At 55.5% G+C, this 23,996-nt stretch overlaps 1 protein-coding gene across 2 annotated transcripts in view; it reads left to right on the top strand.

Annotated features, from left to right (window-relative positions):
- The window catches only part of CD82 (CD82 molecule), a 52,263-nt gene extending 36,274 nt beyond the window's left edge, over window positions 1–15,989 (top strand). For both annotated transcript variants that reach the window (XM_060104390.1, XM_060104391.1), the window contains exons 4-9: window positions 1,308–1,432; window positions 1,588–1,662; window positions 10,791–10,892; window positions 14,227–14,433; window positions 14,736–14,819; window positions 15,136–15,989. In XM_060104390.1, coding sequence (XP_059960373.1) covers window positions 1,308–1,432; window positions 1,588–1,662; window positions 10,791–10,892; window positions 14,227–14,433; window positions 14,736–14,819; window positions 15,136–15,213 — 671 coding nt within the window. In that variant the 3' untranslated portion in view covers window positions 15,214–15,989. The remainder of the gene's footprint in view (window positions 1–1,307; window positions 1,433–1,587; window positions 1,663–10,790; window positions 10,893–14,226; window positions 14,434–14,735; window positions 14,820–15,135) is intronic.
- The last annotated feature ends 8,007 nt before the right edge of the window (window positions 15,990–23,996 follow it).

The raw sequence follows: 23,996 nt of genomic DNA, 5'->3' as shown, positions 1-23,996 counted from the left end.
GAGGGGACCCCACGCACCCCACACCGGGGAGCTGGAGAAGGACATGAGCTTCGCCCTGTGTGATCCATTGGGATTCTTAGGAAATGCTGGTCCAGTGCCCCAGTGAAACTTCTGACCTCCACCTCCACTCCGGGGGCTCTGTCATTGCCTGTAGGCCCCTGTCTCTCCAACTCAGGTGTGTCTCCTGTCAGACTCCTCTCTCACTCACACTGATCCATTCTTTCTCACCTGCTTTTTATTTTTCATACACGCCGAGCTTACTCCTTCCTCAGGCCTTTGCACCTGCTGTTCCCACGGCCTGGAATGCTTTTCCTCAGATCTTCACTCTGACTTCTTCATTCTCATCTGAGCGATCATGTCACCTGCTCAGACCAGGGTTCCCCCACCACCCCGGCCCCTCCCTGCCCACGTCCTTGACCTTAGCCGGCGTCAGTAGCTTCCCGACCCTTCACACAGCCAGAAGAGACACTCCTCACCCCATCAGCTTCACGGCGTGGGGACCTCGGCAGGCTGACGGCTGTATCCCCAGCAGGCGGCACAGCGCCTGGCATACAGTGGGCCCCTGGTAAATCTCTGGGGGCTGAACACATGAATGAGCGTCACGCCTGTGTCAGTACACGTGCCCGGTGCTTCATTTCGAAGAGTGTGGCGCTGGGGCTTTGCCTGTCTCCAAATCCCAGCTCTGGCCCATGCTGCTGTGCCTCTCTGAGCCTCGGTTTTCTCATCTGTGAGATGGCTGTGCTCGTACCTACTGGGTAGAGTTCTGGCAGAGGGGAGACGGCACATGTGAAGCCCCTGAGGCCTAGGGAGTGGGCGAGGGAGGCCGGCATTTGTTCACGGACGAGGAGGAAGGCAGGCGCTCAGCATCTGTGGCCTCAGCGGAACCTGCCAGGCTGTGTCTTTCATTCAACAGTTATTCATACAGCACTTTGCTGTGCCAGACACAGTTCTGGGGGCGGGGGGTTCAGCAGGGACCAGAGTCCCTGCCTTCGTGCAGCTCACAGGCTTGTGGAGGAAGCAATGAGCAAGATAGGCCAGTAGAACGAGAGTCCTTTCAGTGCTGGTAAGTGCTAAGGAGAAAAGCTAAAGCGGGGACGGGTGGGAGGTGGGGATAGGATAGATGGGGGATGGGGTGCACATCTAGGGGAGGCAGCTTCCAAAGCTGGAGAAGGAACAGGCTTCCGGCGGGATGGCTGACCCCAGTGCCCTGACCCCAAGGCAGGGATTTGGTAGCAGCCCTGCCCCGGTTTTGTACTTAATAAGGGCCAGATAGTCGGGCTGAATCGGATGCCCTTGTCCACCCGCAGAAACCTCCTCCACCTCTCTCAAGGCGGGGGCCTATGTCTTCATCGGCGTGGGGGGCTTCACCATGCTCATGGGCTTCCTGGGCTGCATTGGTGCTGTCAATGAGGTCCGCTGCCTGCTGGGGATGGTGAGTATGGTCCTCCACCACCGCCCGCCCAGCCCCCCTCATCCTGCCCAGAGGGGCCTGAGTAGAGCCCCGGCCCAGCCTGGGTGAGGGCGTCTGAGGGGCGTAGGACTTGGGGGGAGCCCCCAGCTGACTCTGTGCCTGCTCTGTGTTCCCAGTACTTTGCCTTCCTCCTCCTGATTCTCATCGCCCAGGTGACTGCTGGGGTCTTATTCTACTTCAACATGGGCAAGGTAAGCACCCCCCTCGTCCCCACCCCCCCGACCTGGGCTGGACCAGCCACGCGGGGTCGGGGGCAGGGTTGGCCTGGGGATGGGGGCTAGACAAGAGGCCTCTTAGTTGTCACAGAGAAACCCCTAGGTGGGGAATTCCCTGGTGGTGCAGTGGTTAGGACTCCGCACTTTCACGGCCAGGGGTGCGGGTTCAATCCCTGGTCAGGGAACTAGGATCCCGCAAGCCATGCATTGCAGCCGAGAAAAGAAAAACAGGAAACCCATAGGTGCCAGGTCAGGCTCCCAGGCTTCCAGCTCCCTGTGATCACATGGCAGAACGTTAGAGGAGAGGACAGTACAGGTCGGTGGAGTCGCTGCTGGGCCCAAATCTTGGCTCCATCCCACCACTTTCTAGCTGTGTGGCCGTGGGCAAGCTGCTTTCCTCTCTGTGCCTGTTTCACCTTCTGTAAACTGGAGACATTAATAAATTTAACTCTCAGGGTTTCTGTGATGATTCAGTGAGATGATCTTTATCTTAGCAAAACACTTAGCACAGTTCTCGGTACCTCATCCACAGATGAGGCCCAGGGAGGAGACTGTCAATAAAAACATTATTCCCTTGGGCTTCCCTGATGGCGCAGTGGTTGGGAGTCCGCCTGCCAATGCAGGGGACACGGGTTCGTGACCCGGTCCGGGAAGATCCCACATGCCGCGGAGCGGCTGGGCCCGTGAGCCATGGCCGCTGAGCCTGCGCGTCCGGAGCCTGTGCTCTGCGACGGGAGAGGCCGCAACAGTGAGAGGCCCACGTACCGCAAAAAAACCCCAAAAAACAACAAAAAAACACATTATTCCCGTGTCAGAGGCAAGACAGTCAGCGTTGAGGAATAAAAAATCAGACATACTGGGGCTTCAACTCTAAGGACATTTGTTGTTGACTTAACCAGAAGTCAGGTTTGGAAGCTCAGAGGCCCTGGTTCTGGCTGCCTGTTCAGCATCCTCATTGTGATGGCTTTCCTTCATATTGCCACTCATCTCATGGCCGCAAGATGGCTGCCACAGCACCAGGTACAACATCTGTGCTGCTGTGGCCTGAAGGAAGGGAGTGGGGTAGTGCCAGCCATGGCCTCCCCTTTTATCAGAAAAGCAAGTCTCCCAACAGTCTCCCCCAGTCTGGGTTATTAACACACCCCTATCTTCAAGGGAGGCTGAGAAAGTGAGTATCCAGCCTTCAGGCTCTAAAGACAGAGACAAGAGAGAAGGGAGCTGGTCATGGCTGTTGGGCCTGCCAGTCGATTGTGGCTGTCACAGTTATCATTGTGGAGCACCTACTCCGTGCACATGGTATTTTCTAGAAGCTTTATATACATTGTCTCGTCCTCCCAGCAGCTCTGCCGTGTAAGTGTCACGTTGACGGGCAGAGAAGCAGATGCCCAGAGAGATGAATAACAATGACAGCATCAGAAGTAGTGACGATAACCCCTCATCCCTAATCCCTGTTCGGCACACACCAGATCCTGGGCACAGTGTTAGTCACTTTACGTTCCTTCTTTCCCTGAGCCTCACCTCCTCATCCTACAGGTGAGGGGTGAGGGCACACAGTGGTCAGTGGCCAGGCCAGGTGAGAGCCCAAGCTCCCTGAGGCCAGTCGGAGTTCACCCATGGCTCAGCTGAGGCTGGGACCCTGCCTTCCTCCAGGGCTACAGTTCTTGTCCACTGACTGGGCTGGCAGAGCCAGCAGCCAGGTGATCTCCTACATTTTACCACTTGAAGGTCAAGTTGCCACAGATCTCTCTTGGAAGGAAGCTGAGAAAACATTACAGCAACGTCAACAACTAATGCTTAATAGAATTTAGAACAAGCCTGGCACTAAACGCTTTGCATATACTGCATTTAATTATTCGTTCCTCACAGCAAGCCTTTGAGGTCATGGGTATGAATACCCTCATTTTCAGATGTGGAAGCTGAGGCACAGAGAGGTTAAGTCACTGGGCCAAAGGTCACACGGCTAGTAAGTGGCAAAGCCAGGATTTGAACCCTGGCAGCCTGGCTTCTGGGTTCATGCTGGTGAATTTTTCATTATAGTGGTTCCTACCTGAATCTGCTTTACTTATTTATAATCCACCCAGCCTGTTTCCCAGGAGAATTGGAGCTGGCTTTCAACATAGGCATAGAGCAACTAAAATCAGTATGAGAAAGATCCAAATGCACACTGGGACAGAAGAAGGCCATTGTTCCTGAAGCTAGGGGACAGCATACCCACAGCAGCTGAGAGCTAACTTGAACACTGAGCTTCCTGGCAGCCAAGGCAAAAGGGGAAATAGCAGTTTAGTAGATGAAAGGAAGTTTGCTTGGTGCCAGACAGAAAGCCAGTGTTTAGGGAAGGGAAACTACTTTTCCAGTGCAAGGACTATGGGATTAGGTCTTCATTTCCACCCTGTGGCACCTGGGGCTTCTCTGGGACCCAGTCAGTGGTACATTACAAAGAGAGTGGTTAAGAACTGGGCCCCAGTGAGCGGGTTCCTGTGACTCAGAAGCTGGTCAACATGGCAGGGGTGTCAGGCAGTCTACCTTTTCACCCCCGTGTTTCCCCATCTCACAGTAATAAAGACAGTGCCCATCTATGAGCGCCAACCACGTCCCAGGGGCTGAGCTAGTCACTTGGCGCACGTTTTAGTTTTAAGAGCATTTTCAAGTTTAAGAAATTGAGGCCCAGAAAAACAGTGACTTTGGGCCATGGTCACACTCAGCTCAGATGCATCAGAGCAGAGATTTCCATCTCCATCCCTCCGACCCAAGGCCATGCCTTCCTCTACTCCATGCTCCTCCCCTCGAGCTGGTATAATCTGCCTGGCTGCTGACAGGGAGCCATGCCTTAGAGGCGCCCCCCGGCCCCAGAGCAGGGCTTGTTTGGAGAATCAGCTCTCCCGACTCCAGTCCAGGCTATATCTGTCGTGTTACCTCACCATCCCCTCCTGTGCTTCCCCGCAACCCCCAGGCTCCACATCTCACACCTCCTTCCCCCAGCCGGCCTCACCTTGGCCCACCTCCTTCTCTGGAAAGCAGGGGGAAATTTCCTGGCTTTGCTGGGGAAGTTCTGGCGCCACTCGATCGCCCGAGTTGGAATGAATGCTTTATTTTTTCTTTCCTAGCGCATTGTAAATCCCAGTGGAAGACTAAACATGCCCTGGTGGTGTTTATTCCTGCAGATGAGGCCCAGTTGGGGAGGTGGGACTTGCGTGAGCCTGAAGGAAACAGGCTTTCTGGAAGGCGATGGGTCCAACCTTCCTTCTCTCTCCAGGCCTCCTGGGCAGGTGGGAGGGACTGAGCCTCTGGGCTCTCCCTGAGGTGGTCTCCAGGGCCGCCATCTGTCCTTCCTCCCATCAGCCACTGTTCCCAGGGCAGCAACAGGGGAGGCTGGGTGCCTTGGGCAAAGCACAGGCCTTCCAAGCCGTGGGTTCTGCGTCTGTCAATGGAGGAGAAGAGACCTGGCTGGCCCCCACCCCTGCCAGGGTTGCAGGGAACCCAGACTGCGAGGCTCGTAGAAAATATAGAGTGGTGGCCCAGGGCTTGGACCCCAGCACCAAACTGCCCATGCTGGAGCCCTGCTCTGACACCCTCGGCAAGTTACTCAGCCTCTCTCTGTGCCTCAGTTCCCTCCTCTGTCAAATGGTAGTAATCCTACAGGTCTGCTCTCACCTATCTGCGATTCCAAAGTCCAAAAAAACACTTTGAAAAACAAAAATACCATTTGCAACTCATTTGGTGGCAAAATGGAACCTGAACGGAAATGAGCTTGTTGATGGCCATGGTTTACCCCCTTTAGGTGCCCCTTGGGAAATATGAATGGGAGAGGTTGTCGGGGGCGGGGTGACACAAAGCTCCCAGCTCTTCCTAAAATCTGAACATTTCTCAGTGCCAGAGCCCACTGGCCCCAAAGGCCACCTGATAGCGTGGTGGCAAGGATGGAGAGCATTGACAGACGGGAAGGGCATAGTGTCCGCCTGGTGCAGAGCAGATGTTTGCTGGCGTCGTTGCAAGAGTTTATTATTACTGTCACCATTACTAACTTCGCTAATGCCTAGTAAGGGCCCAGTAAATGGCAGCTGTTCCTGTTGTCACCAGTATTAATATTCGTATTAACAAGGGCTGTGGGAACCAGGATTTAGGTGTGGAGTTAAGATTCCTCTGGCTGTTTCCTCAGCTGATCATTATCTAGCCCCCGTTTAGTGGGAAAAGGACAGGTCTGGGATTCAGGGCCCTGTGTTCTGGTGGGGGGTGGGGCTCGGCCGCTATTTGCTGTGTGACCTTGGACATGTTACCCAGCCTCTCTGAGCCTCAGGTGACCTCTTGGGCCATTCCCAGCTCTGCCACTCTGGGATTCTGACTTGTTCTCTCCAGGCAGTGAAGGGTGGGAGGTCCGTGAGGAAGGAGGTGAACTTGTAACTGTTTCCCAGGGTGTGCTGGGAGCTGGGTTTGGTGCCCTCACGCAGGCTGCACCACTGACCTGCACGTGTGAGACTGCTGAGGCTCTGAAAGGTTATGTCAGGGGCTTGTGCAGAAGGTCTGAGGGCTGAGAGCGTGGAGGGAAGGGGCTCGCAGGGTCTGGGTGGGAGCCGGGGGGTGGGGGTGGTGACCTTGGCTGGGCTGGACTGCCGTGTGCTCCCCAGAGAGGGTGGCCAGCCAGGAGAACTGTGATTCCCTCCCTCCTCCTTCCCTCTCCCACCTAAGAAGCCCAAAGTAGCCAAATAACCATGCGCGTAAGGACTGAGCGCACACGTGGTAAAACGTGTTCCTTGAGGACAGTGCCGCTCTGTGAGACATCTGAGATGTCTGTTTCCCTGCGGTGGAAGCTTCCTGACCCACTAGCTTGGGTTTCTACTGCCATAGGGAGGCAGCTGGAGCCAGGACAGGGGGAGGCGATGGTGATCTTTCTCTTCCCTTTTGGGAAGGGGGGAAGAAGGCGTCCAGGCTGTCCTTCTGGAAAGGAATGTGGAGAGCAATGGGCGGAGACTCTCAAGCACCTGCGTGCCTGGCTCCCATAGCTGACTCAGGCCCCACCCTCAGGGCGCCTATGGGGGCAGGGCCGGGAGCACACGATGTGGTCCTCCTGCTGAAATCTGGGGTAGCTGGTTATGTAGATTGCAGCCGGACTCTCAGAAAAGACTTGGATGGTCACTAAAAGTAAACATGCCACCCCCTCCACATTCACCAGGGCAAAGGGTCCTTATTTCTTGCCAGGATCCCAGGATGAAGCCTCAAAGCATTGGCAACACATTCTGTGGGAAACCGGGGAGGGGACAGGAAGGTGTGGGTCCCTTACATTGCATGGGGGCACCTCATTGTAAGAGGCAATTTGACACATTAGAGCATGGAGAGAGGGCTGAACACCATCCCAAAGAGCCATCAGAGGAGCCTGGAGACTTACCCTGGGGAGGAGGCGGTAAAGGGAGACGTGGTTGAGTCTCAAATATCTGAATGACGTTTGTCCTGGGAGAGAACAATTTGATTTGTTTTCTGTGGTCCCAGCTGGGACTTGGGAGGGAGAGGGAGGATAAAAACTAATGGGTAGAAGTCATTTAGGCTCAACTTAAAGTGAATTGCTTGTATCAAGAGCCTCCCCAACCTGCAATGTGCTATTTTGTGTGGTACTGAGGTCCCCATCACAGGGAGCATTTAAGCAGAGCCTGGAAAAGTATGGGGAGGATTCTTACATTTGGATGATACGTTGGACTCAAAGGTGTCTTCTATTTCTATCTCTCTGAGAAAAGTCACACTACAAGGTGACATAAAAGCACAGCATGGGGTTGGGGGGGAAGAGAGTCATGCCAGAGGATGGCAGGATCTCAGGCCAGGTGGAGATGGTGGGTGGCTTGCTATGATTAGAATCTCAGGGTTCCAGAGCTGCATATGGCAGGTTATGGTCATATCTCGTCTGCTTGCCGGCTGTCTAATCTTGGGAAGTTGTTCTCACTCCCTGAGCCTTGGTTTTCTCTTCTGGGAAGTGGGGAGGATGGTATTGGGCAAGACCAGGGCTGGCTTCCTGGGTGTGTACCCTGAGCAGCCACACAGTGTCCCACACTTAGAAGGGCCCCGTGCTTGGTTTGATGTCTTGAAATTCGTAATCACTTTGAAATAAGGAGTGCTGCATTTTCATTTTGCACTGGGTTGTAAGTTATGAGCCCATTCCTGGGCAAGACTCTTTATTACATGTGAAAGTAACCCAGATCTGGCCAGATCTGACTTCAGGCTCAGCTGGATCCAGGTTTCTGAAGGCTGCCACCAAGACTGTCCCTCTCCATCCTCAACCCTGCTCTCCTCCGTTGGCTCCCTCCTCAGGCCAGCTATCCCCAGTGGCTCTTGGCGTGGCCACCAACAGCTCAGGCCCTCATCCCACCAGATTAGCGGAAATAGAGGGCCATGTGTGTGACCTCGGGTCACATGCCCATCCCTAGACCGCTTGCTGTGGTCAGGGTGTGGAAGGCACTAAGTGGCAGCCTGGGTCTTTGCCCATGGCAGCAAGGGGGCAGGGCTTCCCAGCCCCATGGAGGGATTGAGGGGTGCTTACTGCTAAGCAAGGGAACTGCTGTTTCAAGATGGGAGAGTAGCCGTGGGGCAGGCAGAAACCACAGAGAGGCTGCCGCAGGGATGAAGTGAGATGGTGAGTGTCTTCTCAGTCTCCCTCTCTGCTCCTTCTTGTCTCAGGAATGACCTGGTTGCCAGGGTAACTTTCCTGGGCTCCTGACACCGCCTCTTGGGCATTGGCTTCAGCTCCAAGCTGAACCAGCCCCTGCAGCCATGGTCCCCATGGCCCAGTTGTGTCCCTCAGCCCCATTCTGGGCTGGAGGATGGATGTGGTGTTTCCATGGAAACCACCCAGCCTCAGTGGAAACCACCCAGCTTCCATGACCTTCTCATTTCTGGGGCCTGAAACAGGGAAGTCTGTGCTGCTGCGGGTATAAATAGAGCCCAGGTCGGTGGGGGAGGGTGGGTGGGAGGATGTGGGGAGATGGCTGTCTATGCACATGCCTCTGGGGACCCCCTCCTTTCCATGCCTCAGGGATCATCTGCTCACCGGGGAGTCGAGGTGGAGCAGAGACAGTGGGGGCAAAAAGACTGAGATTCTGCAGGCAGACAGCCCCTGCTGTGTGACATGGGCAAACAACTGAGCTTCTCTGGGCCCTCCTTAAAACTGCTCTGACCTGCTGCAAGGTACGGCCGTGTGGTTTAAATGCCGATAGAGCTTAATGCGTAAAAACTTGGGTTCCGGAATCAGACAAGCCTGGGTTCAAACCCCAGCTCTTCACATGTTGTCTGTGAGTCCTTGGGCAAGTTAATTAACCTCTCTGGGCCTCGTTTTCTGCATCTCCATAATGAGGGAACGAGGTCAGTACCTGGGCCATAGGTCTGCTCAGAGGATTCAAGTGAAATACTGCATTAAAAGTCCTTAGCATGGTGCTGGTAATAATAAGCATTTGATCAAAGTTACCTGCTGCTGTTGTTGTGATAAGTTACTGACAGGCAAGCTTTGCAAATCGTAGAGCTCCGTGTGAGTGATATCAAAGAAGTATTGATGCTTCGCTAAGAGTTTTATGGAAAGGGAGAGGGGCAGAGAGCAGTTCCAGAGGGTGGGGCTGCCTGGGGGTGGGGCTGGTCTCGCAGGGTTGGTGAAGGGAGTGGGGCGGGGAGCCAGGCCCGCAGCTCAAAGGTCGGTCTGGAGGATGTGGGTTCTCTGAGCGCTGCATTCATGAGGAACTGGCGGAAGCCCTGTTCACGGGCTTCTGAGCCAGGCTCTGAAAGCCCCCGCTTGGAGGCACCTGTCCCATCTCCCCAATTCCTCTTTCTCAGCAGCAGAGGACCAGGTGCGGGGCTGTCCCTTCGGTGCCCCTACCCCTCTCGGGCACCTCGCCCCCGGGTTCTGCAGGGACAGCAGGTGACCATGACCAGCCTGTCCCTGCTGGGGCACCCGGGGAGGCCCCTGGGCAAAGTCGGCAGGTGGGGCCCGGCCTCTGGGCCGAGGGAAGCATGTCCGCAGCCCTTAGGCTGGTTTCGGGTTTGCCTCCCTTGCACAGCTGACTTGCTCCTGAAAAGCTGCCATGGTAAGATCCTCTATTCAGAGCCCCAGTAAGAGGCCTTGGGGGCTGAAGCCCTTTGATCCCTGCACCCCTCGCCTGCCTTCACTGTAAATGACTGTTTTCTCTGTGGGGTTAGTGAAAAGCAGGTGCTTCTCTCTTCCTCCATGGGGGGCCCTGGAGTCCCAGCACAGGCGGGATGCGAACTTTGTGGGGCCCTGGTGTGGGGCAGGTGGCGGGGTTACACATGCGTCCCTTATCCGTGCTCGCCACACACATACTCTGGCCAGGCTGGGTCAGACCCAGTCCCTGCCCCCGCAGAGCTGATGTTCCAGTCGGGGAGAGAGACCATAAATCCTGGAGACAGAGGAGCAGGTAATGACGAGACTATGAAGAAAAATATATCATGCTTCCCCTTGTAGGATAAGGAGGGTCTTGGAGGACATAGAGAAGGGCTGACAGTTTTTGGGTGGTCCAGGAAGGCCTTTCTGAGGAGGTGCCATTTGAGTAGAGCTCTAAAGAAAGTGGAAGAGTCAGCTACATTCATATTTGGGGAAACAGGATCCTAGGCGGAGGGGACAGCAAGTGCAAAGGCCCTGAGGCAGGAGTATGCCTCTCACAAAGACAGCAAGACCTGTGTAACTGAAATAGCGGGAGGACAAGCAGAGGAAACGAGGTCTGGAAAAAGCAGGGCCAAATGGTGTAGGGCCTTGTGGGCTGTTGAGAAGATGGCGTGTTACTCCGGAACGTGGTGAGAGGCCCCTGGATGTTTTTTAGCAGTGACGTGGACAGATTCCCATCTAAAGGGTCATGTGCTGCTGAGTGCTGAGGAGGAGACGGTCAGGTGGGAGTTTTTGACCCTGACCACGCTGGGCTTAGCATGGTGACCAGGGGAGGAGGTACCCAGGAAGTACCAGGGAAGTGGAAATTGGTTGGAATGGGTGACGAAACGCTTTTGAGCTGTGAGTGTGTCCCCAGTGTTTGGGGGGAGTGGGGGAGAGGCAGCTTAAGCACATGTGACCAGAGGTGGGGTGCGGGTTTCAGGGACTCTGACCTCGGTCCTCACTCTCCTCTCTGCAGCTGAAGCAGGAGATGGGCAGCATCGTGACCAAGCTCATTCAGAACTACACGGATGGTCACGAGGACAGCCTTCAGGAGGCCTGGGACTACGTGCAGGCTCAGGTGAGGGGACTTGGGAGACTGGCCTCTGTGTGTCTGTGTGTCTGTGGCTGGTCGTCTGGGGGCCTGGGTGTGCCTGACAGACAGAAGATTTTTTGAGTGTTTTGAGTGTTTGAGTGTCAGTGTGTGTCTGTTGGGGGCAAGGCTCCTGAGCAGCCCTGCTTCCTGCCAACCCCAGCAGTTCCTCACCCAGGGGCCCCAGGCCCTGGAGGCTGCTCCAGGGCTCACAGTGCTCCCCAAGTGGCCAGAAGCAGGAGTAGCCCTCGACCCTCTCCTCTCAAGCCGGACTGGGGCACGCTGGCAGCTCAGCCCGGAGGTTAAGAAACTGGGTGCCATGACATTCTGCAGAATGTCATGAGCATTTTGTAACATAAAAGAGTTTGGTGGTTAGCTAAAAAAGGATAACTTGTCTGGCTAACTAGTTCTCTGGAAATTTATGTGGTTACCTGGCCAGCTGTTTGCGATCAGCTGGTTAGCAAGTTCAGAATACTTGTATTTATCATAAAGGTAAGAAAGCTTAATTTTTTAAATAATGGTTGTCAGCTAAAATGTACTGCCCCAAAGAATTCCCTTGTTTCCATTTTACTTCTAGTTTAATTGGGAATGAAAATTAACTTTTATTGAAAACTTCCTTACCTATTAAAATGATTATATGATTTGCTGATATAATAAGGTATGTTGTCAGATTTCTTACTATTGATTAGCCTTAAGTTCCTCAAATAAAAATATTTGATCAAAAAAAAAAAAAAAAAAGAAACTGGGTGCCAGACCTGAGATGCTGACGCAGGTCCGAGTGGAGGCTGCCTTGGGGAGGAGCCGTGGGAACCTTCAGGGGTGAAAGGAATGTTCTATTCAAATCTTGATCCAGGTGGTGGTTTTGCCAATATGGGTGGAAAAGTTCGTCAAGCTGAATTTGTACACTTTGGTGTGTGTGTGACTTCCCCCTCAGTTAAAGCGAAAGAGAGAGACTGGCTGACTGACTGATTGACCGACTGACTTACTGACTGACAAAATACCAGACTAACTGACTGCTTGATAGAATGACAGACTAACAGAATGACTGATGGGCTGACTGACTCACAAGCAGACCGACTGACAGAATGACTGACAAACCGGCTGACAGAATGACTGACTGATTGTCGAAACGAATGAATGACAGACTGATGGATGAAACAACTGACGACTGACTGACTGACTGACTGACTGGGTTCCCAGCCTGCCTCGACGATGAACCAATCAGCACACACGCAAAGCGCCCTCAGTGATGGGATCCCAGCCGCCCGCCTTTGGTGGTCCCAGATGTTGTGTGCCCTTGGCCAGGAGCCGCCCTCTCCAGGCTGCAGCCTCCCCCTCTGTCACAAGAGGGCCCTGCACACAACAATCACTTAGGACCTGCCGGCACTGCCTGCCGGCTGCCTTTGGGGAGACCTGTGGGATGTGAGGGGCAGGGACAGGACAGCACGAGAAAGCCTGACACCAGGACAGCGTGGAGACTAGATGGTTCTCTGTCCCGGCAACATGGGCACGTCCATCATCTGAGCTGTGACACTTTCTGGGCTGTGTGCGTCACAGAGTTTTGGTGACACGGGGGGCCTGTGTCATCTGGAGGGCTCCAGGCGCACAGGAAGACTTTTTTCATGCCACCTTTGGTTTGATCCGCAGTGGCTGAGACCCTTTGCTAAGATTAGAGGGAGCGGGGTGTCCCAGGATGAACAAGTGTCACCCTTCAAGGAGCCTGGGGGCAGAGGCGGGTCCCTGGGGAGGTGATGAGCACCCCGTCATGGGAGGTGGTGGACTGACTTGGGGATTCCTGCAGTTCGCAGGGCCTCTAGGTGATTTGATGTCTGTCAGATGCTGCTTGGGATGGTGGTAAGAAAACAGACGGTGAGTCAGGCTCCCAGAGCTGAAATACAAAACTCAGCTACTTCCTGGCCAGGCCTTCTCTGAGCCTGTTTCCTCATGTATAAAATGGGGCTGTTGACCCATGCTCACGTGAGATGAGTTTATAAAGCCCGAGGCACTTATCATGTGGCATGTGGGTGGTGATGTTTAATCATCATGCACAACCACTGAGACACAGGGCGGGTCGGTGCAGGGGGTCCTGGTGAGCGGGGCTCTGCCTGGTGCAGTCGAAGGACCAAGGAAAGCTGCCTCATTTTGCTTGGGTATGGGAGGGCCTGTGGGTGCCCCTCAGAGGTTTGAGGTGCCAGCCTTTCTTGCTGGAGAGGAGGCAGCCAGGCACCTGCAACATAAAAAATAAATCCTAGACTAGAAACTGCCTGGAGCCGGAGAACGCCTGAGCGTGCCTGGCACGCCCTCTGCTGGCCACCGGGCTGCTGGTCAGGGACTTCCCACCTGAGATAGGAAGGAAGCAGGTGGGGAAGTGACCTCGTGCTGGGCAAGGTGGCACACAGCTCTCCCATGCTAGCCTTTCAGCCTCCCGGGGGCCCTAGCAGAGTGGCTGTCATCACCCCGTTCTCCGGTGAGGAAACCGAGGCTCAGGGCAGGGCCAGAAATTGAAAGGGCCCTCCCCCGACTCTGCTCTGCCTTCCTGGCCCGGCACAGGCTTAGTCCCTGAGGTCCCAGTCCTGTCGGGAATTCAAGCCCACATGTGATCTGAAGCCTCTCGGGGTCCTCTTCATGAACCCCATGGAGCCCAGAAAGTCTTTCTTTGCCTCAGGAACTAGAGCATTTTCTCCTCTAAAAAGGCAGATGCACCGTGTCTCCCCTTTCACTCTGGCAACCAGTAAGCTCAGAGCCAAACCTCAGCTCCAGCATGTTCTCAGAGCCTAACAGTGGAACTGGCCTTACCTGGGCGATTACTGTGCTCTCCAACCTGGGCTGGATGCCTTGCCTGCCTCGTCTCATTTAGTCCTTATAACAGACCGAGTTAGGAACCTTTGTTCCCTCCATTTTGCAGATGGGGAAGTTGAGGTCAGCACTTTGATCAGAGTTGAGTAGCTGGTAGGTGGCAGAAATGGGATTTGAACCCGGTAGCCTGACTCCAGCCCCCATACTCTTAGCCGTATGCCATCTGCCCTCCTCACGTCCCGTATACCTTGACCATCTCCTTTCAACTTGACCATCCCTCCTGCTCTGCTTTATATTTTTGCTGATTTTGTTTCCTGCTGTTTTCATAGTTTATGGTATATCCTGAGAACCCCTTTAAATTCCTTGTGGCTCACAAATGCCAAAGTGAAACCTAAACTCTAATCCTGGTGGTTTGGCTGAGACCGGGGTTTGGGGGAGCTGGAAGAGGCAGATCTGAGCTCCTGTCCAGGGAGACCCCGGTTGAGTGGGCAATGGGCTCGAACAGCCTGTCCCCTTCTCTGCGCAGGTGCAGTGCTGCGGCTGGGTCAGCTTCTACAACTGGACGGAAAACGCCGAGCTCATGAATCGCACCAATACCACCTACCCCTGTTCCTGTGAGAAAAAGAGCAAGAATGAAAGCAGCATTTTGCCGCAGATGGGCTTCTGCGAGGCCCCCGCTGGCAGTAGGACCCAGAGCAGCAACGACCCCGATGACTGGCCTGTGTACAAGGAGGTGCGTGCTTGGCTGTCGGCTAGGGCTGGGCTCGGCACAGTGGCTTCAGACCCTCAGTCCCCCTGGCTCGCCTGGCCTGTTGCTCCATCGACCTTTCTTCACTGAGCTGTTCCTGCCTTTGATTCATTTGTTTGCTTGTCATGTGCACCTTCATCTATGTATTCATCAATGTATCCATTCAAGGAACACCCAGACCCCTCTCTGCCGGCCCTCCAGGCTGGGGGTGGCCCCTGCAGGTGATTCTGAGTGACGGGTTGAAGCGGCCCATCGTGGGGTGACGTGGCTGTGTTCTCCGCTTATAGGGCTGCATGGAGAAGGTGCAGGCCTGGCTGCAGGAGAACCTGGGCATCATCCTTGGCGTGTGTGTGGGCGTCGCTGTCATCGAGGTCTGGGTCCCATCCCCTCCAACCCTCCCCATGCTGCCCTCCCAGATCGTCCCTGCTCTGCAGATGTCCGGTGCGGGGAGGGGTGGGTTGAGGCTCAGCAGCTTCTAGAGGTCCTGCGGCTAGCCTGGCCTGACCACTGCCCCTCACCGGCCCCTCTGCCGCCTGAATCACAGGCTGGTCCTGAGGCTCTAGTTGAGGGTCAGCTTCATCCAGGTCAAGTCCCGTGTGTTGACCCGGACAGCGGGATGCTGCTCTGGGGCCTCTGGGAACCCAGGCAGCCCTGCCTGACTCTGACTCTCGCCCTCTCCCTCGACAGCTCCTGGGGATGCTCCTCTCCATGTTCTTGTGCCGGCACGTCCATTCCGAAGACTACAGCAAGGTCCCCAAGTACTGAAGCGGCCGCTGTCCCCGCCTCCCTGCCTGTCCCCCAACCTCAGGGCTCCTAGGGGTCTCCCTGGCTCCCCCTCCAGGCCTGCCTCCCACCTCACTGCCAACACCCCTTGTCCGTCCTGTGCTGGCTGGAAGTGGGGGGCGTCCTGGGGCCTGGACCCCTCTCCTTTGATTTTCTGCCGCCAGCCTTAAGCCCCAGCTCTTCTGTGGTTCCTCCACTCACTGTCTGCCAGGGTTGTCTTAGCAATTCCGAGAAAACTCTCCCTGCACAGGTGGGCTGGGTTTCTACCTGCCTTGGGGGCTGTGTATATTGTACGGGAGAAAGTGTATTAAAAACTTGGAGGTGGGGTGGATAAGGCACCCTGGGCTGTCAGGTGACTGCCCACTGCGTGGGTCAACTTTGTTTCCACTACGATGCTTCTGTCCTCGGTTTTCACATTTTCGTTGAGGTAACGGGAGAGGGGGGCTTTACCTGACATGAGGAGCAGCACCCCTTCCCCAGCCTGAGCCAGCCCCACCCAGGCAGCTCAGATCAGTCTGGGCCGTGCTGTGGGAACAGTGCCTAGGTGAGCTGGGCTGGAGCGGGGCTGCCTGGGCCAGAGGGTCTGGACTGGCCCTGGGCCGCTTAGGGAATCAGAGAGGTGAACCCTCTGGGTGTGGCACAGAGCTGGCCCTGCATTCTCCAGGACCCTGAGCTGTCCAGGGAAGCTAGAGGATGCTTTTTCCTGTCCCCTGTCCCCCGGGGAACGGGTGGGTAAGGCTGTGCCTTGTAGGGGAGTGGGGAGGGGCCCTGTGTACAGTTCTGTAAAACATAGATGACTGATTATTAAAGAGGATTTGTAACAATCCAGCCTGCCATGGTGGGGATGCTGCTTCCCTGGGTTGGGGGAGGACCAAAGGGGAGAGGTAATGTTAACAGAGTGGCTGGGTCTGCAGGAGAGAGTTGTGGGCGCCTCACTGCTGTCTCCAGGGCCCGGGGCCCTTTTGGGGCATCTCTGGTCCCCTGTTCAAGCTGGGACCATGAGAAGAGTGATGCCTGGCTCTTGTCCATTTGCCTGGCTGCCGGCGTGGCTGGAGTTTGATTTGTGTGTTCAAACAGGTGTAGATGGTACCCCTAGGTTCCGGCCTCCGAGACCAGGGTACAGGTGCCCCTGGGCTAGCCGCGGGGGTGCATCAGTGAAGCCACAGAATAAACTCAGCCCCTTTCTAGAGCATCTGTTTTTCACAAAGGAAGGAAACATTTTCATATTAAAGAAATGTGATGGAGTAAGATGTGCACAGTTCGGGAGGTTTTTAAAGATGCAAGGTGAGACTTTAAAGAAAGCTCTTACTTGTGCACAGGGGTGAGCCCCAGCACACCCCCTGCCCAGCATCACGAAGCCCAGAGGAGGGGTTCAGACGCTCTGCCATCACGGCGGCTTTAGGACATAGGATGGAGGAAGTTCCCTGGGGTGGAGGGGGGCGGTGTGGTGGGTGGGGAAGGCTGGGAGAACGGCCAGTCTAGGGTGGCACTTGCTCTGCCATCTCCTCCTCTCCAACTTCTCCGGGGCCCTAGAGACAGAGGAAGGGGCCGGCGGGGGACTTGCCTCCCTAAAGTGGGGCGAGAAGGGTGGTGGAGGTGTTTCAGCGGGACCCACCAGGGGGCGCTGCTGCCCCAGCCTTGGAGCTGGTGGAACCCAGAGTTGTTGCCAGGTCACTCCAGGTGCTTCACCAGCTCCAGGCCTGTGGGTCTCTCAGTCGGGTGGGTTGGTTAAAGTGCAGATTCCAGGGCTCAGCAGATCTGGGCTGGGGAGAAAGAAACTGCATCTTGAGCAGCCCTCCAAGGTAATTCCTGAATCAAGTTGCTTTAGTTTCTCAGGCTCTGAAAAGATGTAGCTACAGATGCTCCCCAAAGAGAGATGGGCTGGAGGGTGGACCTGGGAAAGATAGCCCTTGTCTATACAGGAAGGAGGGAGGGGGTACACCTTAGAGACAGTCTAATTCTTGATCTGAACCCAGTTAATTTCTTGCAAGAGGCTTTCTGCCGCTAAAATCCAGGGCAAACCCGCTTTCGGGCCTGTGGGAGATGCCGGGCACAGCCCTGGGCTGAAAAAACCTTAAACTCCGAGGGGCTGTTCACCGCAGTCAGGGACTCTCCCTGGAACTCTTACCAAGCTCAGAGGGCTGAGGGCTCTGAGTGAAGCTGTTCCAGCTTATTTTATTTATAATCTGCCTCATTCCACAAAGGAAGTACATCAAATAAAATATAAAAACTTAGAGAAAAGTACATTTATGAGGAAGTATAGACTTGGGTGAAATAAACACAAGTTTATTTGATTTGCCCAACCTGTTGATGGCAAATGCACAGTGAGGGGCTGCAGGAGGTGGGGGCGGAGGAGCCCGGGGCCCTGTAGGCAGTGGCGGGAGAGTCTAGGTGCCCAGATGGCAGCGCTTTCCTGCCCTTCAGTGATGCCTGCGGATGGGGCCCCTAGTGGGACACCTGGAAAGGTAGGTGTGAGGGTGTTGGGTGTTGCAGACAGGGGTCTCTGCCCGGGCGCTTTCTCCTTTCTCAGGATCCATCAGGACCCAGGAGTTGGGGACGACACCAGGGTGGGGCTAGCAATCAGATGAGCACAAGGAAACCTCGGGCCCCTTTCTTCCCCGTGCACAGCTCTCCTCCACCCTCCTCATCCTGGGTGGAAGAATGGGGGAGCCAGGATGGTCCAGGAAGCCCAGAGCCCCTTCCCCAAAAAGCAACAGCAGATGTTAGCTGGCTGAGAACACAGCGTGAAATCTGGGTGGGTCAGGCCCCGATGCCTGGGGCTCTGGGGCTGAGGCTGGGAGTCTCAAGAAGGTGGGGGGGCAAGCGAGACCTGAGGTAACTCCTGTCCCGGCCACCTGCTGACCTCCGACCTAAATGGGACCTTGGCTACCTCCCTCTCGAGTGGGTGAAGCGGAGGGATGGGGGAGTATAGAAGGTTCTACCTGGCCTCTCCTCACGGGCCCTGTGCCACAGAGAGTAGGAATGGGTTCAAAACTGTGCCCGAAAATATTTTAGAGAAGACAGAGAAGATGTCATAAGTGATTAGGGGGTGGGCTAAATCCCAGAGCCGGCTTCTTCTGGCATGCCCACCTCCTGAGGCACGTGCTGGCCTGGCAGCTGGAAAGTGCCAGAGCCAGGACTGGAACGGCATGGAGCGGACTCTAAGGACATCCTCCTGCCTCCACAGCCTCCCTCTGCCCCAGATTTCCTGGGATGACCCCAGGGTTGTGTTGTGAAACCTGGTCACCATCGCCCTGAGCCTGCTGGCCGCTCACTCCTACCTCCTGGGAGGACCGAGTTTCTCCACCTGCTTCTGCCCCAGGCCTGTGAAATTCCACAGGGAGGTGCTGTGGACTGGCTTCTCTAATTTCCAGCTGGCCCCGAGAGCCGGTCATGTATCCACAGGGGCCTAGGGCCTCCAGCCTCTGACCTCCCTCCCTGGCGGCTGGGCCAGCTGAGCTGCTGCCAGGCCTTCTGTGGGGCGGGGCCACCCCCGGGCCGCTGTCTGTCCCACCAAGGTCCAGGCCAGGGCACATGCCATTCTGAGGACTGGCCAAGGGTCCCACGGTGCCTGGCTGCTGAGCCCCTGGGGCCAGGCAGGAGGCCTAGGTGGGCGCCAGCTTGCTCTCTGGGTTTTAGGGGAGCCAATGGCAGTGCCCAGGAAGTGTCCAGGAGGCTGGACTTCAGAGGAGCTGTGTGGCATGGACACTGACCACTGGGAATGGAAGCCACACTTGAGCTGGAATAGGGTCCTTCTGTGTGGATTGGTGGGCGGTGCAGGGCCACCTAGGGGCTGGCCTGGGGGGATTCTCATCCACCAGTAGAGAACTATTTCCGTGTTTTAATAACTGGCATGGCTGTATGGGTGAGTACTGCTGGACGTCACCCCTGTGTGCACGCGTGTGTGCACACACACACACACACAGGGGCCCTGAAACCCCCTGAGCTCAGTCCATTCCCGGCTGGGAAGACTCCCAGCTCTTCTCTGCTCAGACTAAGCTGTGGGTGGCCAGCCAGTGGTAGGCAGGAAAGGCCAAATGTCTGCCAGCCTGGAACATTCCAGAACAGGCAGAGCAACCCACCACCGACCCCGATCCTGCCTGTTTCAGGGCAGAGCCTCCTCCAGGCCCTGCCCTGGGGTCTTCCAGGTGAGCAAGTCCCCCAGGCCAAGGAGCAGTGAAGGGGGTCACCGTGACACTGGAGTGGCCAGCCACCAGCACTTGCTGTGGGCAAGGACTGCCACCACCTCCTTCCCCTGCAGAGGGACAGAGACCTAAGTTACCACACTGCCTCAGGGAAAATAGCCCACTGCTCCCTGGGGTCTTTGGAACCTGTGGGCTAAGGCTCATTCATTCATTCATTCATTTATTCATGCCAGGAATACTTAATGGCCACCTGCTATGTGCCAGGCACTGTTCTAGGCTCTTGATAACACGGCTGTGAAGACACTTACATGGCACTTGTGTTCTGGTGAATGTAGGGAGTCTTGTACACTCACCTGCACACATCTACATGTGCACGCACACAACCGCCAGCTGCTGACAGCGCGGTCCCTGCTGAGTGTTGCTTGGGACCCCTGGGGCCCATCCAAGGCCTCTGGCATCCTGTGGAAGGAAGTAGAATAATGAACAGCGAGTGGAACAAACAGGAAAGGGGGTGGAAGGCCCATCACTCAGCCCCCTCCGCTCCAGTCACACTCCACACGAGTCAGCCATTCCCCTGGCCACCCCCTTTCCAGCCGAAACCAAATAAAATCAAAACACCTCCTGGTCCTGGGGGCTGATGGGCCCAGTGACTTCACCTCTCTTAGTCTCATCTGTGAAATGGGGACTATAATTCCTAACTCCCAGGGTTATCGTGGGAATCAAATGATGTAAGGTACAAAATGAGCTACTTCCCATGCCGCCTATTCCCATGACTGTCCTTGGCCTCAGTGGGATTCCTCATCCCCTTGGGGTGGGCCTCCTTGGACCGGAACGGGCAGGTTGGAGCCTCCGGCTCAGGAACTGCTGGTTGGTCCAAGAGGCTGCTGCCAGCAGGAAGGAATCTGTGTCCAGGCCCCTGCCCGGTGGGGCGGAGCCTCCCAGCTTCTGGGGAAGGTGCAGCGGGTAGGAGGGGCCGCTAGAGGGCAGCGAGCTATGAGCACCCCCCACGCCAGCTGCCCCCTCTGAAGTCACTTCCCCAGCACCTGCCTTCTGGGCTGGGGGGATGTCAGGCCCAGAGCCAAGCTCCCTGCTCGCTCACTATTACCTCAGATGCCTCAAGCAGCGCCCTCTGGAAACAGGAGTGGGCTTCCTGCAGGATGCTGGGGGTGTAGGGGTATCGGCAGGAACAGCTTCAAGTACAGAGGGGCTGGCGCGAGGGAAGGATGCAAGGTGGGAGCTGAAGAGGCCCCAGCAGCCTCCAGGGGTGGGAAATTGCTGACGGCAGCTGACAGGAGTGGAGCGGTCTGGCCTCTGCCCCGCGTCACACACCTGGGTGAGCCCACTCTGGGGCTTCCGGGGGGACAACGACCCTCTTGGTGACGGTCCCTGGGGGACTCAGGGTCTTGGGGGACCCATAGGTGTCCCTGTCCTGGGGTCTGCTAGGATGAGAGGACGGGCAGGCTCACCCAGGGAGCCGCAGAGAGGAGGTCGGGAGGGCGAGGGTGAGAAGGATGCTGTGAACAGGACCCTGGCCGGCGGCAGAGCTGGGAATAAGAGCTGGGCCAACTCTGCAGGGCAAGGCATGACTTGACAGGGGGCAGGCGGGGAGGCAAGAGGAGAGAGGGCGGGCAGCCAGCAGACGTGCGGTCCAGGCGCATTTCCCTGGCACCTGCTTCCTTCCCAGTCATCATCACCATCAGCAGCACCGTCACAGCAACCGCCATGTACTTAGCGTCAACCTTTACCCTTCACACCCCAGCACAGTAGACGCACCCTATGGTTGTGGAAACTGAGACGTGGAACATCTAAGTCGCTTGCTGCAGGCCTGCCCCACTGCACGAGCCCAGGAGGAGTCATTCACATTGTAGTCTAAATAAATGGCTCCCCCCGGAGGCGGCAGTAGACAGCCAGTACCACTGCACGTGACCACCTCGTGTCCACGGTCACACAGTAAGCGGAGGAGCTGGGATTGGCCCCCAGGCCTGTGGCTCTGTGTTCATGGCTCTTTCTACTAGGCCTCAAGGCCAATGGGAGTAAAGACCCCTGGTTCAGAAAAGGAGTAGGGGAGGTAAGCCTTCTGTGAGGAGGCTCAATGCAATTAAATCCAACTTTTCATCCATCCATCCATGCAATAACTATTGGGCAACCACTGTGTGCCAGGCTCTGTGGAAGGAATCAGGGTTCGCCATCATCCCTGACATGGTGGAGCTTACAGTCTAGGGTGGGGCACAGGCCATAAGTACAAACATAAACTGGAAAATGTGCCCCCTATCGGGGACGTATGACCAAGACTGTGTCTCTGCCTGTCAGTAAATGCACAGAGGGTGGAAGACGCCTGTCCCCAGACTGCCCACCTGACCTGACGTCCTCATGGCCTGGAGCACTGCAGGGCTGCCGCTCTACCAGGAGGCTGGCCGACCGGAGAGGATGCACAGGAACCGATCAAAATGTGAATGCAAATGAGAACCAGGTACCCCCTACCCCCAAGGGGAACGGACATGCCCTCCTGTCCATGCAACGTGGGCAGAAGGAGCTATCTATAGCTTACGATGGCCTAAAACACCTCGTCAGAGATAAGTTTAATGAGTTTAATTAGCAGACAGCTGGGGCTGCCCTGTGGGGAGGGCAGAGGACACATGCATGTCCAGGTGTGCTGTGTATATTTCCTTCCCCTGAGGACTGAGGGGACAGGGACTCCGTAGAGTTTCCATGGCGGATGCAGGTCATCAGGTTCCCATGACTTCATGAATGAACGGGATGCATGTGTCTGGCCCTGTGCAGAGCCTGGGCTCCATCTCCTAAGGGTGCAGGCATTTGAAGGTGGCAACCTGGCTCTGACTGGGGTTGGGGCTTGGAGCAGTGGAGCCATCTGAGAAAGCACCAGACTTTGCTGCTGGTGTCGCAGGGCAGAGCAGGTAGCTGAGGGGGGGTCACTGCACTGCGAATCAAGAGACCTGGTTCCTGTCCCAGAGGTCCCCTCATAGGCTGCACCGTGGTCAGTTGTTTCCAGAAATGGGCACACTCTCCCCCTTCCTGTGTCAATGCCCTTTGCACCATGACCGTGCAGCTAGCTCCCCCCGCTGCCCCGCCCCCGAATCTTGACTGGCCTTGAGAATTGCTGTGGTGAATGGGATGCTGGGGAAGGGATAGCAGGTCAGATCTGAGCCCAAGCCTCAAGAAGTTTTGGGCACTGCCACTCTCTCTCTCTCAAAACCCTGCCACTGCCCAGTGAAGAAGCCCAGGTTGGCCTGCTGGAGGATGAGAAGCATCCTCTCAGTCACCTCATAACCCCAGCTGGTAGCCAGCATCCCCTTGGAAGCAGAGCTGCCCAGCTCACCTCTGGCCAGCCACAGACGCAAGAGGAGAGCCAAGGAATCACCCAGCTGAGCTCACCTAAATTGTTAATGTGCTAAACAGAATCGTGAGCTAACTAAATGGTGGTTGTTTTAGGCCCCTAAATTTGAGGGTAGTTATTACACGGCAATAGCTAACTGATACAGTGATGAGCTTAGGTAATAATAATGATGGCTATCATTTGTTGAGCCTACTGTACACCAGGCCCAGGCCCAAGCTCTCGACATAGATCACCTCATTTAATCCTCCTAGCAGCTCTGAGCATTGGTGTTCAGATCTTTGCTTTACAGACAAGAAAACTGAGACTCGGGGAAGACATGGGCCTCGTCCATGCCTGCCTGAATGGCCGGTGGCAGAAGCAAGATTGGAACCTAAAGTCTGTTTTCATGGACTCAGTTCTGAATCTCCTTCCTAGATGAACCTCAGTGTCAGAGCAAGCCAGCAGCCCTTGAGATCATAATGTATTCTGCACACAGGAGCTGACGTCATTAAGAATGTTCTCAGACTTCCATTCCCCCAGAATTATGCCTTGTCTCACCCTGCTCCTCTCTCACCCCAGCCAATACTTCTAATTCCCATGTGTTTTAGAAAGACAAAGGCACAGATATTGGGGTCATTTATTTCTTTTTTATTCAACCTCCTATTTAATCAGAAAATACTTATTGAGGGTCTGTCATGTGCCTATTTCCATAGCATTCTTTCTCTCATGACATTTCCTGAACCCCTATTGTGTGGCAGGCCCTCACTTAGTATATGTAATCCTTACAGCAACACTGGGGTAGTTAAGATCATCCCCACTTTACAGATGGGAAAACTGAGGTTCCAGAGAAGTGAAGTGGCCACCTAACTAGTAAGTGGCTGGGACATGATTTTATTCCAGATTTGGCTGAGTTCAGGATGGTCCTCTTCTTACTCTATCACCATAGCTGTGGCTTTTTTAAAAAAAGACTTTTTTTGAAATTTACCCTGGGCTCTGAGTAGCAGATAGGGGACTGGGAGGCTGAGACGAGAAAGGAAGCATAGTGGGGTGCTGGAGAATGTTCCCTGACTCCAAGAGCTGTCAGGCGCCCTGCCACAATGCTCAGGCCCAGGTAACCCTGTGAGCTGCATCAGGCCAGGAAAGAGGGAGCATGTGCGGTGGGGTGGAGAGACAACCACAGCCTCCATCTTGCTCCCCTGTGTCCACAGCTGACAAGTCCCAGCCATCCTTCAACCCCCTTCCACCAGCCCCTCCCCTCTGCTTAGCTGCTGGACCGCAGCCATCTT

The sequence above is a fragment of the Mesoplodon densirostris genome, chromosome 7, assembly GCF_025265405.1.
Source record: "Mesoplodon densirostris isolate mMesDen1 chromosome 7, mMesDen1 primary haplotype, whole genome shotgun sequence".
Classification (NCBI taxonomy): domain Eukaryota; kingdom Metazoa; phylum Chordata; class Mammalia; order Artiodactyla; family Ziphiidae; genus Mesoplodon; species Mesoplodon densirostris.
This window is presented reverse-complemented; position numbering and strand designations above follow the sequence as displayed.